The sequence below is a fragment of the Amyelois transitella genome, chromosome 23 (genome assembly GCF_032362555.1).
Source record: "Amyelois transitella isolate CPQ chromosome 23, ilAmyTran1.1, whole genome shotgun sequence".
Taxonomy (NCBI): Eukaryota; Metazoa; Arthropoda; class Insecta; order Lepidoptera; family Pyralidae; genus Amyelois; species Amyelois transitella.
The window spans coordinates 3,330,859-3,351,868 of record NC_083526.1 but is presented as its reverse complement, the minus strand read 5'-3'; the positions used below and the strand labels follow the sequence as shown (position 1 = coordinate 3,351,868).

Sequence of the window (21,010 nt, the reverse complement as noted above, 5' to 3'; positions counted from 1 at the left end):
ATTTAAAAAGTACCTATACATACATATATGACTGACATAAACGCGCAGATTGCCTGCATGCTATAATATGCATTAGAACTTAAGTTAAAGCTGAATGAATGAAAAAAAGTGAATTATGTATTACAAGAAAAATGCGTAGATAAATATTTTCTTTTAAATACTTATATGGATAGCTTTAAGAAATGGGAATCAAAAATTATAGCGACAAGTTACTAAGGAGCTTATCTTCAAAAATTTAATCTCTTCTTTAAAAGTGATACCTTGATTCGTTTTCCTTATTTTTTTAAATTCTGCGTGGAATATACAGCAGCTGGCATATGCTTTTTATTCAGAAATTCAAACATAAAAAAATTGTCTCCACAAGAAATAACCGTGACATTGCCAGTATCAATTACATTTTAAATTAATAAAGCGAATATCAAGTCGGGGCGGAAATCGACATGATTGTCAATAATGGCGGGAAAGCGGGCAATATGGCGTCGGTTCCGGTCACCATTTTATGGGAAATAACATCAGTTATAATAACACGGAGTGTCAAATTAGCGATGGCCGTTGGAGTAATTTCTCAATTTAATTGTCAATTATACTTATTTGAAAAAAATAAGTAGGTAGGTAATACCTAATATTTTATTGCACAAACTCATTTCAATTTTCTTTGTTATTGGAAATTTGTGTCTGTTTTTCGCAATAATGAATATGGTAGGTAACAACTGCGTTTAGATACCTATATTTTTTATTTTAGGAATTTAAAATAAATCATTATTATGTGTAAATTTCTAGAAAAACAATATATGTATAATTAAAAATGTAAAAAAATTAAATTAATTAAAATAAATTATATAACAGCTTTTGTAGTAAGTACAAGAAATACATTTTAAGGCAGGCTCTAACATAGAAACATACCGATTGTCATCAACTTATAAGTACCTACTTGAGTTTATCATTAGGTATTCCTATAAGAATATACTTACACTTAAATAAGTACTTACTTACTTAGGTTAGTAGGTGTAAATTGACGCGGTCAGATCTAAGTTAACTTCCTATCAATAAAAAAGAAACAGACAACGCTAGAATTAATCAACTATTTTTAATCCCCTATCGGGAGTGGCTGCACCCCAAAATAAACCAACATACAGTGACTGTACAAAAAGTTCAATGTCAAATTAGATTAGTTTTCCACATCATTCCCCCGGGCCACGGAGCGTGACGGTAGGTAAACATTTCAAAATGGCGGTTCGGGTTAACAGACATTTAAAAAAAAAAGAAAAAAACTCACTTACTTATTTACAGTTTAGGTAAGTAGGTAACTACTTACTGTGAATCTTACTCTTAATCCAATAATTTAACTGCGAAAGTTTGTTAGGATGTAGGTATGAGTGAGTGTGTGTTTGTCAAAAACGGTTGAAATTTTTTTTATGAAATGTTAACTATATATTTTATGTTTCATAATATTTTTTAAATTTTAGGTATACCTTATTTTTCCTTAAATAAGTAACTTAAGTTCAAATTAGTATGTTTGAACAGTTTTAATTAATGTCTTCCTATCACTGTGTCTGGAAAATTAATTGCTAACTAAACGACAAAACGAACAGCGAGCTGCAATTAATACGAACAACTGCGTTAGTATATCTACAACAGTTAGTACTCCTACAATCCAGTGGGTTCAGACAATTAGCCGATGAAGTATAAATGAAGGAAAGTGGCAATTTCTTCAGTGACAAACGTCGGCCTTATCGACGCTAAATAATGGAGCAAGTAGTTTAGAATCGCGTCTTCATCCCGGTAATTAACTGGCCTCCCCCTCCAACTCCCCCCGAACCTCCACGAAGCTCGGCATTGCGCCTCGAAGCGGCTAAATTAATCACACCACGAATCTCGCCCCCCAATCCAGGGCCGGATTAAAAAGTTTTATTGGAGCCCGGCTTGTGACAGCCCCGCGCGCCTATCCAGCCAGCCCCGACCAATCGTAGACCGTCAGCAATAAAACGGCGAGCTCCGATTGGCCGGAGCTTAATAGTGTACGCCTATTCACGCCGCCCGCGACAGGGCTGTCACATGCCACGTCAGTTGACCGAGGCGCGTCGACCCGTCAGCCGTATCCCGTGTTAACTTGGTGTTGTGAGCCAGCGGAACATTCCGAATATCTGTGACTGTTGTGTGATGGATTTGTGAATCGAACGATGGAGGAGGAGTCGATGTCAGGACACAGCTGTTCCGAAGACGATATTAGTGTAGGGCGTCCGTCGCCGGCTCCTTCACGGTCGCCATCACCTCACGACTACTTCAGACCGCTGAAGCGCTTGAAGATGGCATCGGAACCGGCAGAGGAGCGACGGGGAGACGGTGTGAAAAGTTTTTCAATTTTGGACATTTTATCGCACAGTCCGCGAACTCCTCCGCGTATAGTTAGGCCGTGGGATGCGTCGGGTTTTGAGAGGTTACAGCGGCTGCAGCGTCTAGCTGGAGCGGCGTTATTAGATGGAGAAAGATGGAGACTAGCAGCGTTAGGACTTTTAAGGCCGAGAGATATGGCTCCTGCGGAATGCTGTGACTCGGCGTCGGAGAGATCTTCGTCAGCGTCAGACTGCTGTTCAGAGCCTCGAAGAGCGCCACAGCAAGGCTCAACAGCACCACACACGCCCCTCGATGCACTGTTCCACATGACCAGCAAGACCTTCGAAGCAAACAATGCTGATAATGCAGGTTAGTACTTTTTTTGTTTCCTATTTCAAATAATTATATGTAATAAAACCAAATAAACCGATTTAGAAAAGCAAAAAGTTTCCAATTGAGTATTATAATAAGGTCCTTACCTGCAAGGAAGCATACAATTCTAAAAGGGTTTGAAGTACTTAAGCTAGATTATAAAGTAGGCATGTAGGAATATTGTAACTCATTCATCAACAACTTGCACTTGGAATGAGTTGGACATGAATCCAAGGCGGTGGGCAGGGGTGGCAAGGAGAAGGTTATCAGAAGAGCGAAGAGATCGAGCGTGGGTAGAATTATTGGTGGTTGTAATTTTATTAAATGCCAATGTCTATTTTTTTTTATTTTAATTACCTACCTAATGGTAGTATTATTTTTAAACACAATTAAGTACCTATTTCACATTTGGCTCAGTTCCCTACCTATTTTAAAAGAAATGACAACCCTAATGCAACGTTTTATTTGAATTGATCACTAATTATATCGACTGTTGTGATTTATTGTTTATGGCAGATATGATACCAATGAAACGTATTTTTTTCTAATATAGTTAAATATTTAGCTGCCTATAATGTATATAAATGTACTATATATATATGGTACCTATGCAAAAACATTGACTAGATGATTTTCCTTAGGTTTAAAGTAAGTGCTAATCCCAGAATTTTCCAAAAAAAATAAAAACTATTTTTGTAACCAAAATATTAGATAAACTATGATAATAAAGGGGCTCTTTCTATTTTTAACCCAAGACAAAATATTACGTGAAGACCTTTTAAATTCCGTCCGAAAATACCTAATTCAAATTAAATTAAAAATGAAATAAGAAGGTAAGTACCTACCTGCTTATGAGTTTTTTCTAAGGCATCAGATATTGTATAGGCCTAACAAGGTTCATCACACAATATTTTTATCGAAAACTTTACTCAAAAACTACTTACTCTTATAATGTACTTCGTGTTTTCTTTAGCTCCTATTGTGTTTAATTACACGATTTGAAAGTATTAGGTTCTTAGATTAGGAACTTTCTAGCGTTGAGGTTAATTAAGAACTAATTACTTTTATCTGCAAACACATCTTTCTTCTTCTAGGCATTTCTTTTGTATTTAAAAAAGTTTAGTTTCTGAAAAGAATTATATTTAACATCTAGTAGGTAAGTTTAATGAAAGAAAAGTAACTTCTCCCAACATACAGCTGAAATATTTTAACTAGCATATGCCTTGGTATGCATTTTTTAAGCGATGTACTGAAAACCTGTATTATCTTTCGTATCAATATTAAGTCTAGCTAGAAGTCTTGTTCAAAACTTAATGTTGACTCTGTAAGACCCGTAGGGGTAAAGACGTTATAAATAATTATATGTAAGCGCGTTGGCGTCGATAAATGCCTTGGGCCGTCAACGCTTGTTCTTTAGTTTCTAATCCATTTTTGTAAATACACTTTGCTATCATAATTTTCATTTGTTAAATACACACTGTATTCATACAGCCATTATATTTTACGATTGTGTGTTCCTTCTTTTGACAGCAAACATTTATTTAATCCAGGTCACCAACAGCCAATAGACATTCATTTGATCATTAAAATCGTCATTAGCAATGAGCACAGACCAATTTGCCAACATTACATATGCGTTAATATGTATTTGATGGCTACATAGTCATTGAAACACTATTTTGATTTATATAATATATCGGTATTTTAATTTGCAAAGTGGAACTAGATTATGTAAGTGAGAAATTACAACGTTTTTAGGCGATAGGTTTGCAACCTGAAGGTACTAACTTTCTTCATTTAAATTCCATCATTGAGCCATCCAGTTATACCTACGTGCCCTTACGTTGCCTATGCTATGCAGTGCTAGGAGGCATGTAATGTTGATGACCACAAAACCCGAATGTCATTTGAGGTAGAATTTTATTCCGGGTAAGTATTAACCTAAGTTTTTATCTAGCTCTTTAAATTCTTAGACTTTTGAGAATAGGTAGCTTCCGAAAATAAGCCACAATCCGAGTGGCCCCAGCCATTACGCAAATAAAAAAGTAAATTAATTTCCAATTAAAAAAAGTCTTTTAACTTGTCAGCACTGGCCTTAATTATTTATCAGAATAATCACTTTCATCTTGATTGAATCGCAGTAAAAAAAGATAAGTACTTACTTACTTCTGAAAAAAAATGCTTACGTTTTTCCAGCCACTACGATTGTTCGCAAATTGAAAAATGAAGATATTATTTTTCAATGGCTTGAAATGCAGGGTGCCAGTGCCAAAATAGACGATTATGGTATGATTACAGAGCGGTATCGAAGTAATTGAAAGATCGGCATACATGCGCGTCCGCAGGCCGCCATATTATTTAACGTGTCTGCATGTTGTTTTTTAGTCACAACTTTTGGACAGTGGGGCATTCTAAGAAAGTGCAAATTGTCATTATAAGCCCGTAATGGCATCATTAGTAATTGCAAAGTATTTAAATTTAAAAAAAACCGTAAAATGAAAATAAATTCAGAAATAAAATTAATGTGTGCCTCGGAGTGCCGTGTGGTTCCCGGCAGTGCCGTGTGGTTCCCGGCACCAATACAAAACAGAATAGGACCACTCCATCTCTTTCCCATGGATGTCGTAAAAGGCGACTAAGGTATAGGCTTATAAACTTGGGATTCTTCTTTTAGGCGATGGGCTAGCAACCTGTCACTATTTGAATCTCAATTCTATCATTAAGCCAAATAGCTGAACGTGGCCATTTAGTCTTCAAGACTGTTGGCTCTGTCTACCCCGCATGGGATATAGACGTGACGATATGTATGTATGTATGTATATGTATGTATAAAATTAATCAACTACTTAAAAATATTTAAAGTGAATATTTTAATAATTTAAAAATATTCACATACCTATTAAATACCTACTTCATGTGTGAATGTGTATGTACTACGAAAAATTTAAAATAACTATCGATTATACAAAAACAGTAAAAAAGTACATTTTCGAAATCATTTTATTTTAATATTCGTTCGTGATGAATGGCCAGCCAGTCTATTAAATTGACCACTTAATAAAAATAACAAATCAATGAGCTTTTAAAGACCCTAACGTTTCACGAAGTCATTCAACGGTCCCTTTCGAAAAAAAAATTAAATTGACTCTGTGAGCGTAATTTACACGGTGTTTGCAAAAAAGCTATTGTTACTGGCACAAAAGAAGACATCACGCGGTTAACAAAGAGTTCGAAATTCGAAATTCGAATAGCGTCAACGCGAAGGCGGGAACAGTCTATGCTCCATATGCTACAGATTAAAACGTAAGCGCCTACAGTCATTTGTCATTGACATAACACCTATGGCTATGGGCTTGATTGAGGAAGTAATTTCTAGTTTATGAACGGAAATAATATTTTTTTAACATCCCTCCACTCGGCGGGACATTAGATATTATTGTTGGGATATCTCTATATCATTGTAATGAGCGCATTAAATAAATGGGTACATACAGTTTTATCATAAACGCAATTATTTTGATGTTTTATTCCATCATCATTTACTTTTTTATTCATAAATTTAACACTTTGGTGTGGGTAATACTTACATCAGGTTAACATAATTAGAAGTTGATGCGAAAAGTTAAGACTACTGCTTATTTTTTAATTTCATGTATTTTAAAAAATATTAGTAAGGAATTAAAGATCAACTCCGTACCTAGATCAAATATATAAATAATATATGTCTAAAGCAAAAATAAAATACAAAAATAAATGCAACAATTGTGCAATTACAAATACCTAGCTTACATAAACAACTTAATTTAACCCTAGTTGACATTTTAAATTATGTTTTTGAGGTCATATCATGTATAATGTTATGCTAATTGGTGTCTTAACGTTTGTCTAACACAGAATAATGTCACTATATCTATATATCTATAATATATATATTATTGACCTGGACTTTGGTCTAGAAATATGTCACCAAAGTATGAACGATCACTGGAAATATGCTAATAATTTAGGAATTCAAAGCATAATAGGTATATACTTACTTTATAGGTAAGAAGTAAGCACTTAGGATCATTGGAAGAGGTAGGCCAAGACGAATGTACTTATTTATATTGGAGACTTTCATGTGAAAGGTATAGTTACTTACTTATTTTAAACTAACGTTAATGTACCAAAAAAATTAAAGTAAGTGGGAACAAAAACATACGTATAGGTGCTATAGGTATACATATTTAGAATGAGTCTTAGTGTATGTCGTGTGTGTGTAAGAGATTAAGTAGGTACTATTTTAAAAATATTTTGCATATGAATTACAGAAATCTTTAATATACATAGAAAAGTTAAAAGTCATAGTAGCTGAAAGCAACTCTACGCAATCAAAAATAACAATAAAAAACACAAACCTTTAGCACCCGGCGCACTAAGTCTTATTATATTTTATTATCCCGCAAATGACTCCTATGCAACCTGTGGGGTCCCAAGGTGTCGGAGCTGGCACGTTGGAATTACCCCTATTATGAAAAAAAGAATAAAACCCAAAAAAAGGCAAAGGCACCCGCCATTATAGGCCAATCGCACAGTGCGCCAGAATAAAGCTTTTTCCGAAATAGCTGACTAATTGATTTGAATGGTCTATTAGATTGGTATCCTTTAAAATCTTTAATGAAATACGTATGTTAAATTTATATAGAGTAAAAATTTATTTTGGTAATATTAGAGAAATTAATTATCTAATTGATGCAAGATCGTAACGAATTAGATCAAAAACTATTGCCTATTTGTACTATTTTCAGCATAGAGATAGATAAAAGTTTTAGGGATGCTCCGATTCTACTTAAATTCCTACGAGAGTAAAGCCCCGGGAATTTGGCTAGTAACTAATATATTACATAAACACTTAAAGTGCTATAACATCGATACCGATATAACGTTTTAATTATATTACTCAATTCCCCAAACAAAAGCCGACTCAGCAAGGTGTATATAGCTGTCTTTGTCTCTCGTGGTATAATAGAGCGATGCAGGTGGTGTGACCCTTGATAATTTAATTATTATCCTTCCATGGGGCTATCTCGGTCCATCTGTGTTATGGAGCAGGAGATGATGATATGTTCGGCTGTATAGGGTGCATCGTTTTGGTTTTGGCAAAAAGTAATGTAGAAAAGGCGGCCTTTTCGCGGTATGCAATCTGCTCAAAATTACAGGGTGCATGAGGATGAAAGACAAAGAGACATTTAAAAGAACATAATGAGTGTTTTATAAACCAATGTCATTACTATTAGTCTTTAACATAAGGTAAGGGAACAGTATGGTATTGTCTTGTAAATGATAGATCTAATTAATTGAGTCTGCCACCAATTGGAATTGTGTATATTTGTGAAACTCTGATCAATAACTATAGACATAGAGTCATAACGCGAATAAACATGACAATATATGGGCTAGCAACCTGTCATTTTTTAAATCTTAATTCCATCTTTAAGCCATATAGCTGACCGTGGCCGCCTTTCAGTCTTATCAAGACTGAAAAAAGCACTGATTAGATTATTATTTTAACATTTCGCAGCCAATTTCCACCCCGATTAATTCTAAAAGCGCGCACGCTTCTCGTTCGCACGACTATCCCGCATCAGCCGGCCATCGTCAGGGTCCATTACTTAATAACCTCACATTTGGACACCCGACCTTCGAATTATAGCCCTGTTTTTGTAAATAAACCGCCGCCTTCGGGCCATTTGGCCAAAATTGATGTCAGCCTGCCGCACAAGGCCTTGAAAATGTGGAAACTACCTTAGGTAAGTAGATATTCATTTCTTTAAGCTGGCCCTTCTGATGTGTGTTCATATAATCACGTCTTTACGGGGTAGACAGAGCCGACAGTTTTCAAAAGACTGAAAGGCCACGTTCAACTGTGTATCCTAAGAAAAAAGGTGTCGAATATCAACCTCGAAATATAAATGCGTGTCAAGTTTCTGTATTGTTCTAATCCTTATAAATAAAAATATACTTATTAAACAATACAGCCAAGTACTACTTATACATTGTACAATACGAATTTGTTTCACTGTAAGACATGTACTCGCTATTGAGCTGTAAAGCTAGCAGTTTACATAATATTTTATTTTTCGAACTATAAAGAGCCAATAGTCCCAAGACAAGACAATGCCAAAATACTTTTAATATTATGTGCTACGCCGTAGCCAATATCGTAGAGACTAGATTGTAGCTCCCAAAATAATAGCAAAGATGTGCTACGTCGTAGCAATTGTTCGTAGCACTCCCGAAATTCATCATTAATCGTTAATTAATTTTACTTACTGAAATATAAATTTATGCTAACTGTTGCCCGCGATTTCGTCATTAAAAAATAACGTGAAAGCTCTACAGACATTTGAATAATAGTAAGTAACATACCTGTAATAAAAATGTAGTTTCATATAATATATGAGTTTAAAATAACACAGTTCGTTTTCCTAATGCAAGTCAAACCTTAAGATATTGATTTAGATAACGTAATCGATTAAACTAACAGAATCGATTGATTTTTTTCCTTACCTTTACATTAAGCCGACAAATTATATATTTGTAAGTTTTGGGGGTCAGGTGTGCGATATAATCTTATGGGGGTCTTTTTTGTCGATGGGAGGGGCAAATTTGGAAGAACTTGGGCCACACCTTGCTTATATAAAATGTATGTCCTAAATTGTTTTAATAGTGGTATCTATAAAACCTTTTTTGGCATCCTAATGATAGGCAGAGACCATACCTTTACATCAATCCCTGCATACTGCATTGAATTTAAACTAAAGTTTTTGTTTTTATTATACTCAATATGAAGGAATATTTAAAAAAATTACTAACATTAATTTAATTTTAAAATGTATAAAGACTTTTATAATTACACCGATTTACATACAAATGTATGCAATTGGTTTGATTTACGGCAAAGTTTTCCGCCGTCAAGCTTTACAGAATTACAGTGCTGATAGAAATTAAGGAGAGTATAGAATTGATCCTCACTTAAGCCAATATTAAGGCATCATAATAGGACATTTCATATATTACTTTATAATTGTGCAAGAGATATAGAGGTGATAATATGTACGTATTTATGGTAGCGACAGATTAGCCCATCACTTAAAAAGAATGTCAAGTTAAAAAGCATTTTTCTTGGCACATAGTACTAATGTTCATTTTTTCGCTAAAAGGCTAACTTGAAAGTTAGACATTCTAAACGATGTAACAAGTTGAGACTGCACATTTCAAGATAAGAATTGTAAAATTTGGACACAACGCTAGAATGATGATAGATAAGTTATTATTATATTTAACGTTTTTAATTGTCAATGTAACGTTAAATATAATAATATTACATTGAAAATTAAACGTGATTAATTGTCAATGTAATATTATTATATTTAACGTTTGAATTTGTCTCTCGACTTAATTAATTCTTGTGACAGTATGAACTTTAAAAATATTTTTTTCTGTTCATTTATTATTTGGTGGTAATAATTATTATAAAATGACGTTTGAGACATTTTTATTCGTTCTCATGTTTATGCGTGATTCAAAAATGTAAAATATCTGTAAATTATTGCAGTTTTCTTTCTACAGCTTCTGTTATTAAGTCAACACCATCTCTAAAATATGTATGCACATTATGTGTCATTTATAACAAAGAAATATTTATTTCTATAGTGTTTTCTGGTTTTCATTTTAATTATAATACCGTAATACAAAGAGCCAACTCTGAGGGTATAAAAATTACAACAAGTTTAGAATATATTAAGTAATAAACAAAACAAGTCATCGGCATCATTCACATAAAAACATATTATGGACATTCAAAGTTAAAAATAAATTGACGTCTGAGTGAGCGGATGAAAAAAGAAAAGTATATTGAACAAAAGATGATTCAATTTAGACTGAATATCGATTATTAAGGCACCGTCCTTTACATTTTTATCAAAAGCGATGGAAGAATAACAATATTTTGATTAAGTATAATGTACATTATTCAATAGGTATTAGTATTTCTGGAACAAGAACCGAAATGCAAAACTGGAAGTGTCAGATTAAAATAAAATAAAAATGAAATAAGTTGCAAGTCCGCACGCATGCATGACACGCAGTATAGGAGATATATAAAAATATATTTAGGAAAACCTCAAACTTTTTGTCCACATATGAAATACATTTATTCACAGCATCTACCAAAATAATTATTCTAAATAACTATGTTTTAAAAATAGAATAATATTTATCCATGAGTGTTGCGCCTTAACAAACTACTAACCATTTGTAGAGTTTTCAAAGAACAAAGAACAATTGAAGCGAGTGGTAATCGATACCACTGATATGTCACTTAGCGATCGCTTTAGAATCGAGTCGACAGCTCGACCACTCAACCGAAGCCATGTTACTTTTTTATTAAAACATCAGACTGTATTTTTCTGGTCACAGAGTACCTTAAACTTTTATCGTATGGTCTATCATTGTATGAGAACTAAACAAAAATGTAATTATATATTTTTTTCTTTTTTATATTTTATTTGTTTTATTTATTACATTTTTTTTGATAAGTAGATAGATATATTTAGGGGAAGCCTATATCTACGGCTGAGATTACTCATAAACATGGTCAGGGTTTAAAGATTGCTTTTTTAAATAATAGAATAAATAATATGCCCTTAATTGTTAGAGGTGCATATTTAAATAGCTCTTAAATTTCAGAAGAAGAAGTGTATTAAAATATGTGGACATAAATTGCACATTTGTATAAGTAGTTAAAGTTTCGATTTGCAGCAATCGGTAACTTATCGACTATTTAATCCAGTTAGCACTTAGCACATTGTTTTCCAATAACAACCTATGATAACGATAAGGTAGGGTCACAATATCCTTAATTGAATTATGTTTACATGTCACGGCTCGCTCTGATTGGCCAGACTACAACAATGGCCGCCGATAAGCTAATGAATTTGTTCAGCATTTGTTTAATGGGGTTTTATATATAACGTGCGGTGATTTAATTACACCATATATTCATACGGCGAATCATGTTTTCAAATATTTTTAAAAGGTTTTAAACATAAGGGCTTGGTATTCAGTACTTTCAAATTTTTTACTCGGACATCTTTAAATAATATAATTTTCTTTCGAGCTCACGATGAAATATATTTTTACATCAGCTTAGTGATTGCTGGGAACTTTGTTTCCATATAAATTTCCCAAAAACATATTCAGGGCGAAAGCCTTTGCCAATGAGCGGCACAAAACATTTAAAAAAAAAATCTTGTGTCACCTGTCAAAATGAGACGTGAATCAAGTGCGCAACGCTCGACCGCAGTATTGCGCATTTGCGTAGCTCGTCGCAACCCTAACCGCATTCAATCAGAGACGAGGAAGCCGCAATTTAAATATTTGACAGCTCGCGAATTACTTGCATTGGGATTGCGTCGTGTACTGCATTTAAATTAGAAGATTAGGTAAATGAAGTGTCCTTTCTCACAATTATTGAATCATCAGGTTTCATTTGTATCTATCTCATATTATTTTCGTATTTCGCTCTCATGCGATTATTAGTTCTGTCCGCTGTCTATCAGTCCGCTAAAGGATATTTGCCTAAGTTTCTGCAGTCCGCCGTTTCCTGTCCAACACCGAATAAAAATAGTACTAACTTACATAATAAGATACCGATCATTAAATAAATCTTGAAAACAAAATTAGTATTTAATAGTTAAATGAAAAAAAATATTAAATTAAACACTTAAAAGTTACCGTCATTAGGACATATTTGAATTTAAAAATATTTTTACAAAAATAGGGATACCCCTTTTCAGGTTACAGGTTCTTACATTTATAAAAAATATCTAATAAAATTTTATGTAGGTAATCTAGAAAAAACATTTAAACTCTGAAGACTACTTATACATACCCATAATAGTGCTGTGCCGTTCGTGGAGTAATAAATAGTCGATTTGCTCGATAGCGGCGACGGTGGCTGCCGAATGGATATAAATAGGCCATTGTAGTTCTAATCCAGAGTTGACTAATCGACTTCGCGCTGGAAATGAACTAGGGATGCTGTTTGATATCGATAAATCGAGTTCTAAGATAAATGAAATTTATTAACTGTACTCTTTGTTTCCTCAGTTGTATTTTTTCTCGGTGATCTTAAAGTTTAGGGATCTTACATATTTTTCTATAAAACAATTAAGGCTTTATAGAGAAAGTTGTGAAAAAGTTGTACAATGGAAATTATTTTCATATATTTATTTATTTTCTTTTTCATTTTGTACATATGTATTTGCAAATTCATTACTGTTGTTAAATAAAAATAAACGGTCATTTGCCTAGAAAATATTGTTTCGGTTAGATTTAAAATTCCTCTTATAAAACTACCTGTTAGTTAATTTTTTTTTCTAATGAACCATTGCATATTCATAAGTTTTTAATAGTACTTATAACATGCATAAAAAGTAGCACTAACAATATTTTTTATCGATTTTGTCACCTTACTATCTCATGGGTAATAGGAGCACGTAAGTAATAATAATGGCGGGTTAATTAAACACTGCCAGCGACCATTGGTCGAAGTGATTGAACGTGGCGTACGTTTGTAGCCCCTTAGTATTAATAGCCTATCGGATTTGCAACTGTTGATTTTGCGTCTGTAAACAGATTGAAGGCTAAGAGATCGGTCACCTATGAAGTTGTGAAATGAGAGTGAAATGGAGACTATACCGATATTGGCAGAAAGTATATAAGTTAGCACCTATTTTTCATTCGATAATTCCTAATATGAAATCTGTTCTTTTACATTTTAGATGTATTTTATTTCATTTAAATTCAGAACACCCCCGTACATAAAAAACTTTTTTAATTTTCTTGTTAACAAGTTTAAAGTTGGTGAAACGCAGTTCTATTTTCAAAAAATATTTTAATTTATATTTTTTACCTTACTTAGACAAGCGATGCTCTATTTTTTTTAAACGCGCAGATATCCAAGCCCGTGATATGTAATAAGGTGAATGCCTCGCAATTAGTTCCATGGACCACCGGCCGCGAGCGTGTGAGGAAACCGGTTTCAGACCCTGGACATATGTCTGATTGACTGAAACTCGGACCAGACGGGAAGAAAATTGTGTTTCCTTTTTCTTGTTTTTTTTTTTATTCCTGTATGTAACTGTTGCTTGGATTATCGGTGGTAACCAATTGGCAACAGAAGGAAGAAAATAAATTACAACATATAATATTTTATCCTCGTAACGGGGATGTAATTGGAAGCATCTAATAAGAAAGATACATTTAAGTACTCATACTTAGTAATCTTTCTCTGAGACTGAAAAGATCTTCAATTTTTGAGGTTGTTGATGAAAGGTAATGTTAAAGACATTGGAAGCATGTTTTTTAATCAAAATCTTCAGCTATCGCAGGACTATGACCAATTGATTGACTATTTAAATTAGTTTATACTTTATACCTACCACGGTAGCAATTCGATTCGGTCAATGAGTGACGGTTGCGCATAGAATTAGAAAAATACTTATTTTTTTGCGGTAACATTGAACAGAATATCTAGTAGGTAGATAGTTCAAATTTATTGCAATAACATAGACAATATATAAATAAATATATACGGGACAAATTACACTGATTGAGTTAGCCTCGAAGTACTAAAACTATATTTTATAATAAATACTAATATAGATAAACATCCAAGACCCAGGCTATTCAGAAAAGGTTATTTTCTCATCATGCTCTGGCCGGAATTCGAACCCGGTACCTCCGGTGTCACAGACAAGTACTCATTTGCTATGTGCATACTTTGATAACAGAGTGTTTAATAAATACATACTTGAACTCACCATAACATAATTATTCCAAGACATAAAAATTTGTACCATAAACAGAAGGTAAGTTTATTGTTCTTGTAGACTTCAAATCCGGAACACCATAACAGGACAGGACTCTGTAAAATTCCATCAAATTTTAATATTTTTTTTCCTTACAACATAGCCTTAAGCACTATCTTGTCTCGTTTGATTGAGCCATTGACGGCGCACGCGTAACATAAAGATGAGTTCTTCTTTTTAGGAGTAACCAAAACCGACGTTTAAATTGAGAACTTCCGAACATAAAAAACATTATTGATTTGCTCGTAAACATTTCTTTTTGCTGAAATGCATAGATCTATTTTCTAAAAAATTTTTCATAATTTTTTTCTACCTTATATTATATTTTTATTAAGTCACAAAGAATTAAATTCGCTTAAAATGAGTCATAACTAATACAAATCATAGTAAATAACACTTAAGTACTTGTTCTCGTTTACATCACGCATTTATTCGGGCACCTTAACCGTTCGACAACAGGCGCTCTCGCGTACCTATAATATTGTTCAGATACAAGATCCCATGGATCATTGATTGAGCCATCGTCCGCTATCTAGATCAGCGTGTTTGAGGCCCTCATTATGAATTAGAGCCGCCTAAACGCCACTTACTAAGGAATGCTGTTTCAAAATGTTACAATTTACGCCTTAAAACTTAACAGAGGAGTTTTCGTGTCTTAATAATTAGGTGCGCTTTTCTTGGCTTTGAAGAGGATCTTAGAAAAGGCCGTTTTGAACCCTTTAAAATTATATGTAATCGTTGATATACTTACTTGCTAGAATGAGTGGAACTATATCAAATGTTATATCAATAAATAAATATAGATAGATAGATAAAACTATTTTACCATAACAGTAAAACATACAAAACAGCACAAACCAGATAGAGATGGCACAAAGGCGGACTCATCGCTAATGCAATCTCTTCCAGTCAACCTTTGGGTGGAAGAAAACCAAACAGGAGATTGGCGGTGGTGGAAATGTTTAAACATAATAAAATGCACACAGAATATATATCTATTAATTTATTTTTCTAGTATTCCATGTCTACGTTTCCCGTTGCGTTATAAATATTTTGTAAAAAAAAGTCTTCTCTAGTCTTATTTTTAGTATGATTTCAATGGTAAAATTTATCTTTGAATTTGTTCAAATATTAGGATTTCAATTTTTACTTTTTTGTATATTTAACATCTCCCCTAATTCTCTCAACGTCATTGACTGACTGGCAGACATATTTTTGCATGACATGTCATGTTTTAAAATATTTTTGTAATTCTTCTTGTGTTCTGGGCGTAGACAAACTGCGTCTTCGCCCGTTTCCATTCAAACTTAACTAATGGATATAAATCATTTCTCATAATAATGTAAAACTAATAGAATATTAAATAAACATTAGCACTAACGGATTTCCTTCGCTTTTCCTACTTATAATACTATTATTATTTCTTCATAATTCATCTTTCACATCCTCTCACACTTTCTCATAATTTACGGACATCCTTTACTATTTCGTTCCTTACCATTTTATTATTTTTGTTTTTGATAAATCATTATGTATTACTACCTACACAAAGTGGTTACTTAATCACCAGCTTATGATTGCTTTATTTTGACAGATCGTTCTGCGTGTTACAGTTTTGAGTCATTTTATTTTTATACACTGTTATAAATATTTTCTTAAACATTTTTAAATTCTAATCCTTTGTTCTAAAGTTCGCATCCTCACACATTTACCTTCAAGGTCTCAAACATCAAAAAACAATTGTATTTGTCTCGCATTATCATCTGCAGTCAATAACATTGAGTCAACCCACACATCCTTGCAATCATTGTTTCTCAACCAAATCCTATCAAAAGATCCGAAAGGAAACATGGACAATTTTATTTTTGTTCTCAACTTTGGACTTTAAACCTTATTGTTTTACGTTAAGGTGTTTAGAGTTGAAGTTCAAAGTTGGTAAGTTAGATGAGAGAAGGCATATCCAATCGGACTTAGTGTCAACAGTTACGGGTGTCGGACTGAATGAGGTGATGGTCCACAATGCGGCTTTGCTTTGTGCTGGATCTGAGGAGTTACACGCTCGAACTGGCGGGACACTTCCTCCAATGTGGACGATTAAACAGTTTTTGTTTTCTGTTGTTGTTTTGTCAAAGGCGTTGTAATGAAGCGATGGAAATCTATTAGCGACATGGACGATGTTAATAAGTCTTCAGTTTAGTTTATACTTTTATAGGTTTGTTTTTATTTATTTTTAGTTTATTTTATTAAAAAAATTATATTTAATATTTTATAAGAGATATTTAAAACAGAAGAATGGTAATAAAATTTAATAAGGAAATACATTATTAATACCGCAAACAAAGAGACCTAACCCTCGCTTTTTTCGTGAAATGAATGCACCTATTTCCATTAAAACAATTCCTTTATAACAAACAAATAGAAGTAGACGAGTAAAGTTGTGCAAAAACACATCCAAAACATTTGTGAGAAATAAGGAGTTCCCACTAAATATTGTATTCTATATTAAAAACAATATTACTTTAGTAGTAGTACAAACCTACTTACTAATTAAGTAGGTTTGTACAACATTCCTATAAAACTCAAGCTCAACTGGCCTTGATATCACAAGCGGACAATATGAAAATAGCACCCCAGTAGTAACGCACAATTCGTAATCTTGACCCCGCAACAAAGCGTACTAATTGTCTATGGATGAAATTAATCAATGCGGTGCTCACTGTACCTGCCTAATATAAATGTTGTATGGTGGCGTTCTTTGAAGTCGCCGCGGCCTCCAATTAGCGGGACCGCCGCCTTTGGCGTCCGCCGTCTTTGTACCGCCGCGGTGTGCCGTCCCTCTCGCGCGGCCCTCTCACTCGCACCTCCAATGCCATTTTGAATGAGATGCCACCACAATTCAGCGTCTGGAAGTGTTGGATCTCTTTTGTGGTCAAGAGGGATACTTTTTTCACGATGATAATTTTATTTCAGTCTATGATAATTTCAGTTCCGATCAATTAAAACAGTACTTACTTATAGTAACAGTAGTTCCTTTACATTTTGGTTGACTGGAAGAACTCCCATTGGGGATAAGTCCGCCATTGTACATATTCTTCTAAATCCATTAACTATTTTGTAATTTGTTATATTTATTTTATGTGCAATAAAGTGTTTACAAACAAACTTATCTACTTATAGTGTTTGCTTTTAAAGATGAGGTTCAAAGTATTAAATGCATGTCATTTTGAACAAGTGGCTTTTGCTTTCGGAATGAAAGTATTTTCAAAATTAAACAAAAAGGTAACAGATGTCATCAGCTACTTCTTACATTTTTATTTCAATTCAAATGTAGGTATCTACTTAATAAAATTATTCACTTCAGATATTACTAACGACGACATGACGTAGATATTTAAAAAATAAAATAATAACATTTAAATTCAAATCGGATCAGAATTTGTTGCGTAGTTTAGGAGTTACTCACAAAGAGCCTTTTTTTAATAACATTCTCCTACTAGCTTGAATGAGGCACATAAAGTAGGTACCTATAGGCAATAAGTACTTATTTTACATACTTTCAAGTAAAACACAAAATTTGCGTGAATATTACTTAGTTATATTCAGAAATTATTTCATAAAAATATTTTTTCGAATTTAATTCGTTCCTTATGTTCGCATCACGACCGGCGCACACGCAACTTTTGATTCTTTTTAAATTATAAGGATCCACCGAATGAAAGTGGCAACAAAAGGCTTAACCGCATTTCATGCATTTTGGTTAACGGATCGCGGATTATAATCGCACCGGTGTAACAAAGAAATTATAATTTCATGTTATTCCATTTGATCATTACAATATACTTTTATTAAAGCTTTCTTTATGTAAGTTAATTAAGTAAAAATTTTCTTTAGGTCTTTCAATATATGAAAAGAGAAAAAAACAAAAAAACAATAATATTGTTCACAATATTTCATTAAATAATCAAAAAGATAAAAATTTCTTCCACCGGAACTAATTCATTTTCAAAGTGAATAACTTTACTATATTTATACCTACTATTCCGTTGGCAGAAATTGGTAAGACCCTATAGAATCTCTTCTATTTATAATTCCCATAATATACTCATATACATATATCACATCTTATCTCTTACGGGTTAGATAGAGCCTACGATCTCGAAAAAGCTGAAAGGCTTCATTCAGCTGAAGTATGAATGGAGAAATCACTGCAAAAAAATTGCAAATTAACTTTATCATATATCTTAGAAAGACAAAACCGATGATTTTTTTCCAAACGGTATGATATACTTAAGTAATCTCCGCGAGCTTAATCCAATTTAAATGTCCCTAACACGATGCGAACACTAAATGCTCTCCATAACAAATTAAAACCCAGTGGGCATCTTAATAGTATGATACACAAAGGCGGCCACCCCGCATCCTAACAATAAATCTTTATGACGATATCACTTTTATTTTGCATAAATAAAACTAAATTATAACAGCCCTTTGCAGGCCCGGTAGCCGCCCGCCTGATATTGTGGCAATAACAAAAATGAATTAAAGAAAAAAAGTGTAAATGGTAAGAGAAAAAAGGATGGATATCAAAGGCCGCCGCGGTCACGTACTGGCTGGTTATGACGAACAGCGGGTGTTGCTTGAGCGGGAAATTAAAAATATACTAGATGAGATTTTAAAAAAATTTTGGCTTTTACTTGGGTACGGTATTCCGAAATAAGATCCTTTGTCGTATAAGAAATCGGCCTATGCCAAAAAGATGATTGACATTATCAAAGAACATATACCTACCTAAGTAGTAACCCGAAAACTATATTTTGCCAAAATTTAGCAAACAACAGTTATGATGACGTAGATAGACAAGAAAGTAAAGGCCCTTTTTCAAAAATCAAGTAAGTACTTATCTGTATAATAATATTCCATGACATTCTTCAAATACACTGAAAACTGACAAAAATAATTTTTAGAAACGAGGAAATATGTTATTGAATTTATCTCAAGCCCTATTACAGTTGACGGTGATTACTTCATTGCTTGAGATATTTATCGTTTCAACGTATAGTCATAGCATCTTATTAAACTTTTCGTTTTAAAAGCGGCCTACCCAATCGTCGCGTGCGCATGTTGGGCGCGTGATGCCGCTTGGTTACTACGTTACGAACCAAGTAACTGTAATTTGCTCTAAGAACAACCACAGATATAGAACTAACTAGATACTGCTATTTTGCTTATAGTGCTAGTTGAAACAGTTGGTAAAGGGTCAGGTCAAAAGTACCCGAAACCGCCGAGCTTGCATGAAGAGAGTTATGAATGTGGATGAAGCGAAGGAAATATGCAGAGATCGTGGCAAGTGGAAAGAGGTAGTCTCTGCCTACCCCTCCGGGAAAGAGGCGTGATTTTATGTATGTATGTATGTATGCTAGTTGAAAACCGAAAGTCTCAAGTTTTTCTGCAGTATTAATTACCGATTCGTATAGGTATAAAGATATACCTATACGAGAAAATAGATCTGAACGAAAGATTTGAATTTGAAAAGAACAAAACTCTTTAATAAAGGACATAATTAAAATCCATTTCCAACAACTTTTCGGCGCTTTTAAATCTACTTATTGGTCACTTTTCACCATACCATACATTTTACCATAATCAGATACCTGCATTCACTAGCGAGGTCTAACTAGGTACATCTACGTCTAAGTATGTCATCAATATTACCCATTTAATTATCTTTAAACAGACACAATTTCACTTCGGCCTTTAAATTTATGATATAAGTGCGTACTTAAGCTATTAATGTTCATAAAAGTTGTACCATAAATGGAACTAAAAATAGAACCTTATTAAAAATTTAATTCTCCATTTAATTATTATGACTTCTTCATGATTATTGCAATCGTACTATTCTATGGTACGAAATGATAACTTTTTGTTTTTAATTAGGTAGGTATCAGGAATTAGGTATAATTAAGTGTTTATTAGGTAATACTTGCAAGTATCATATCAATTAAATCTGTCGATGTGTCTTTTTTAATCTGACATAGGTACCTAAAGAAATTATAAATTTATAATAAGAATTCGTCATATCACTTAATATCTAACTAAATAAATCGTAAAAAAATCTACATTTCTATCAAGCTATTTGATTGCAAACTGTACCTGATAGGAACGATAAAAAGGCGTCCGTTACACCGACAGCAAACTACTTACATCTGCATACAGTTTTCCCTACATTTCTACGAGATAATTAGTAAGCCAGCGACTATGACCGACGCGACGCTCAAGGTAATCAGACTAGAGTGCCCTCTTCTGGGAAAGAACAACGCTATTAAGTAATATTAAAGGGTTCGGTCAACCTAACGCCATTTTTTACACTGACATAAGTATTCTTCATT

The 21,010-nt window shown here is 33.4% G+C and overlaps 1 protein-coding gene across 1 annotated transcript in view; it reads left to right on the top strand.

The window, feature by feature from the left end:
* The first annotated feature begins 2,180 nt into the window (after window positions 1-2,180).
* The window catches only part of LOC106130701 (homeobox protein Nkx-3.1-like), a 58,380-nt gene continuing 39,550 nt past the window's right edge, over window positions 2,181-21,010 (top strand). The window contains exon 1 of the mRNA XM_013329602.2: window positions 2,181-2,703. Within this exon, the coding sequence (XP_013185056.2) occupies window positions 2,181-2,703 (523 nt within the window). The remainder of the gene's footprint in view (window positions 2,704-21,010) is intronic.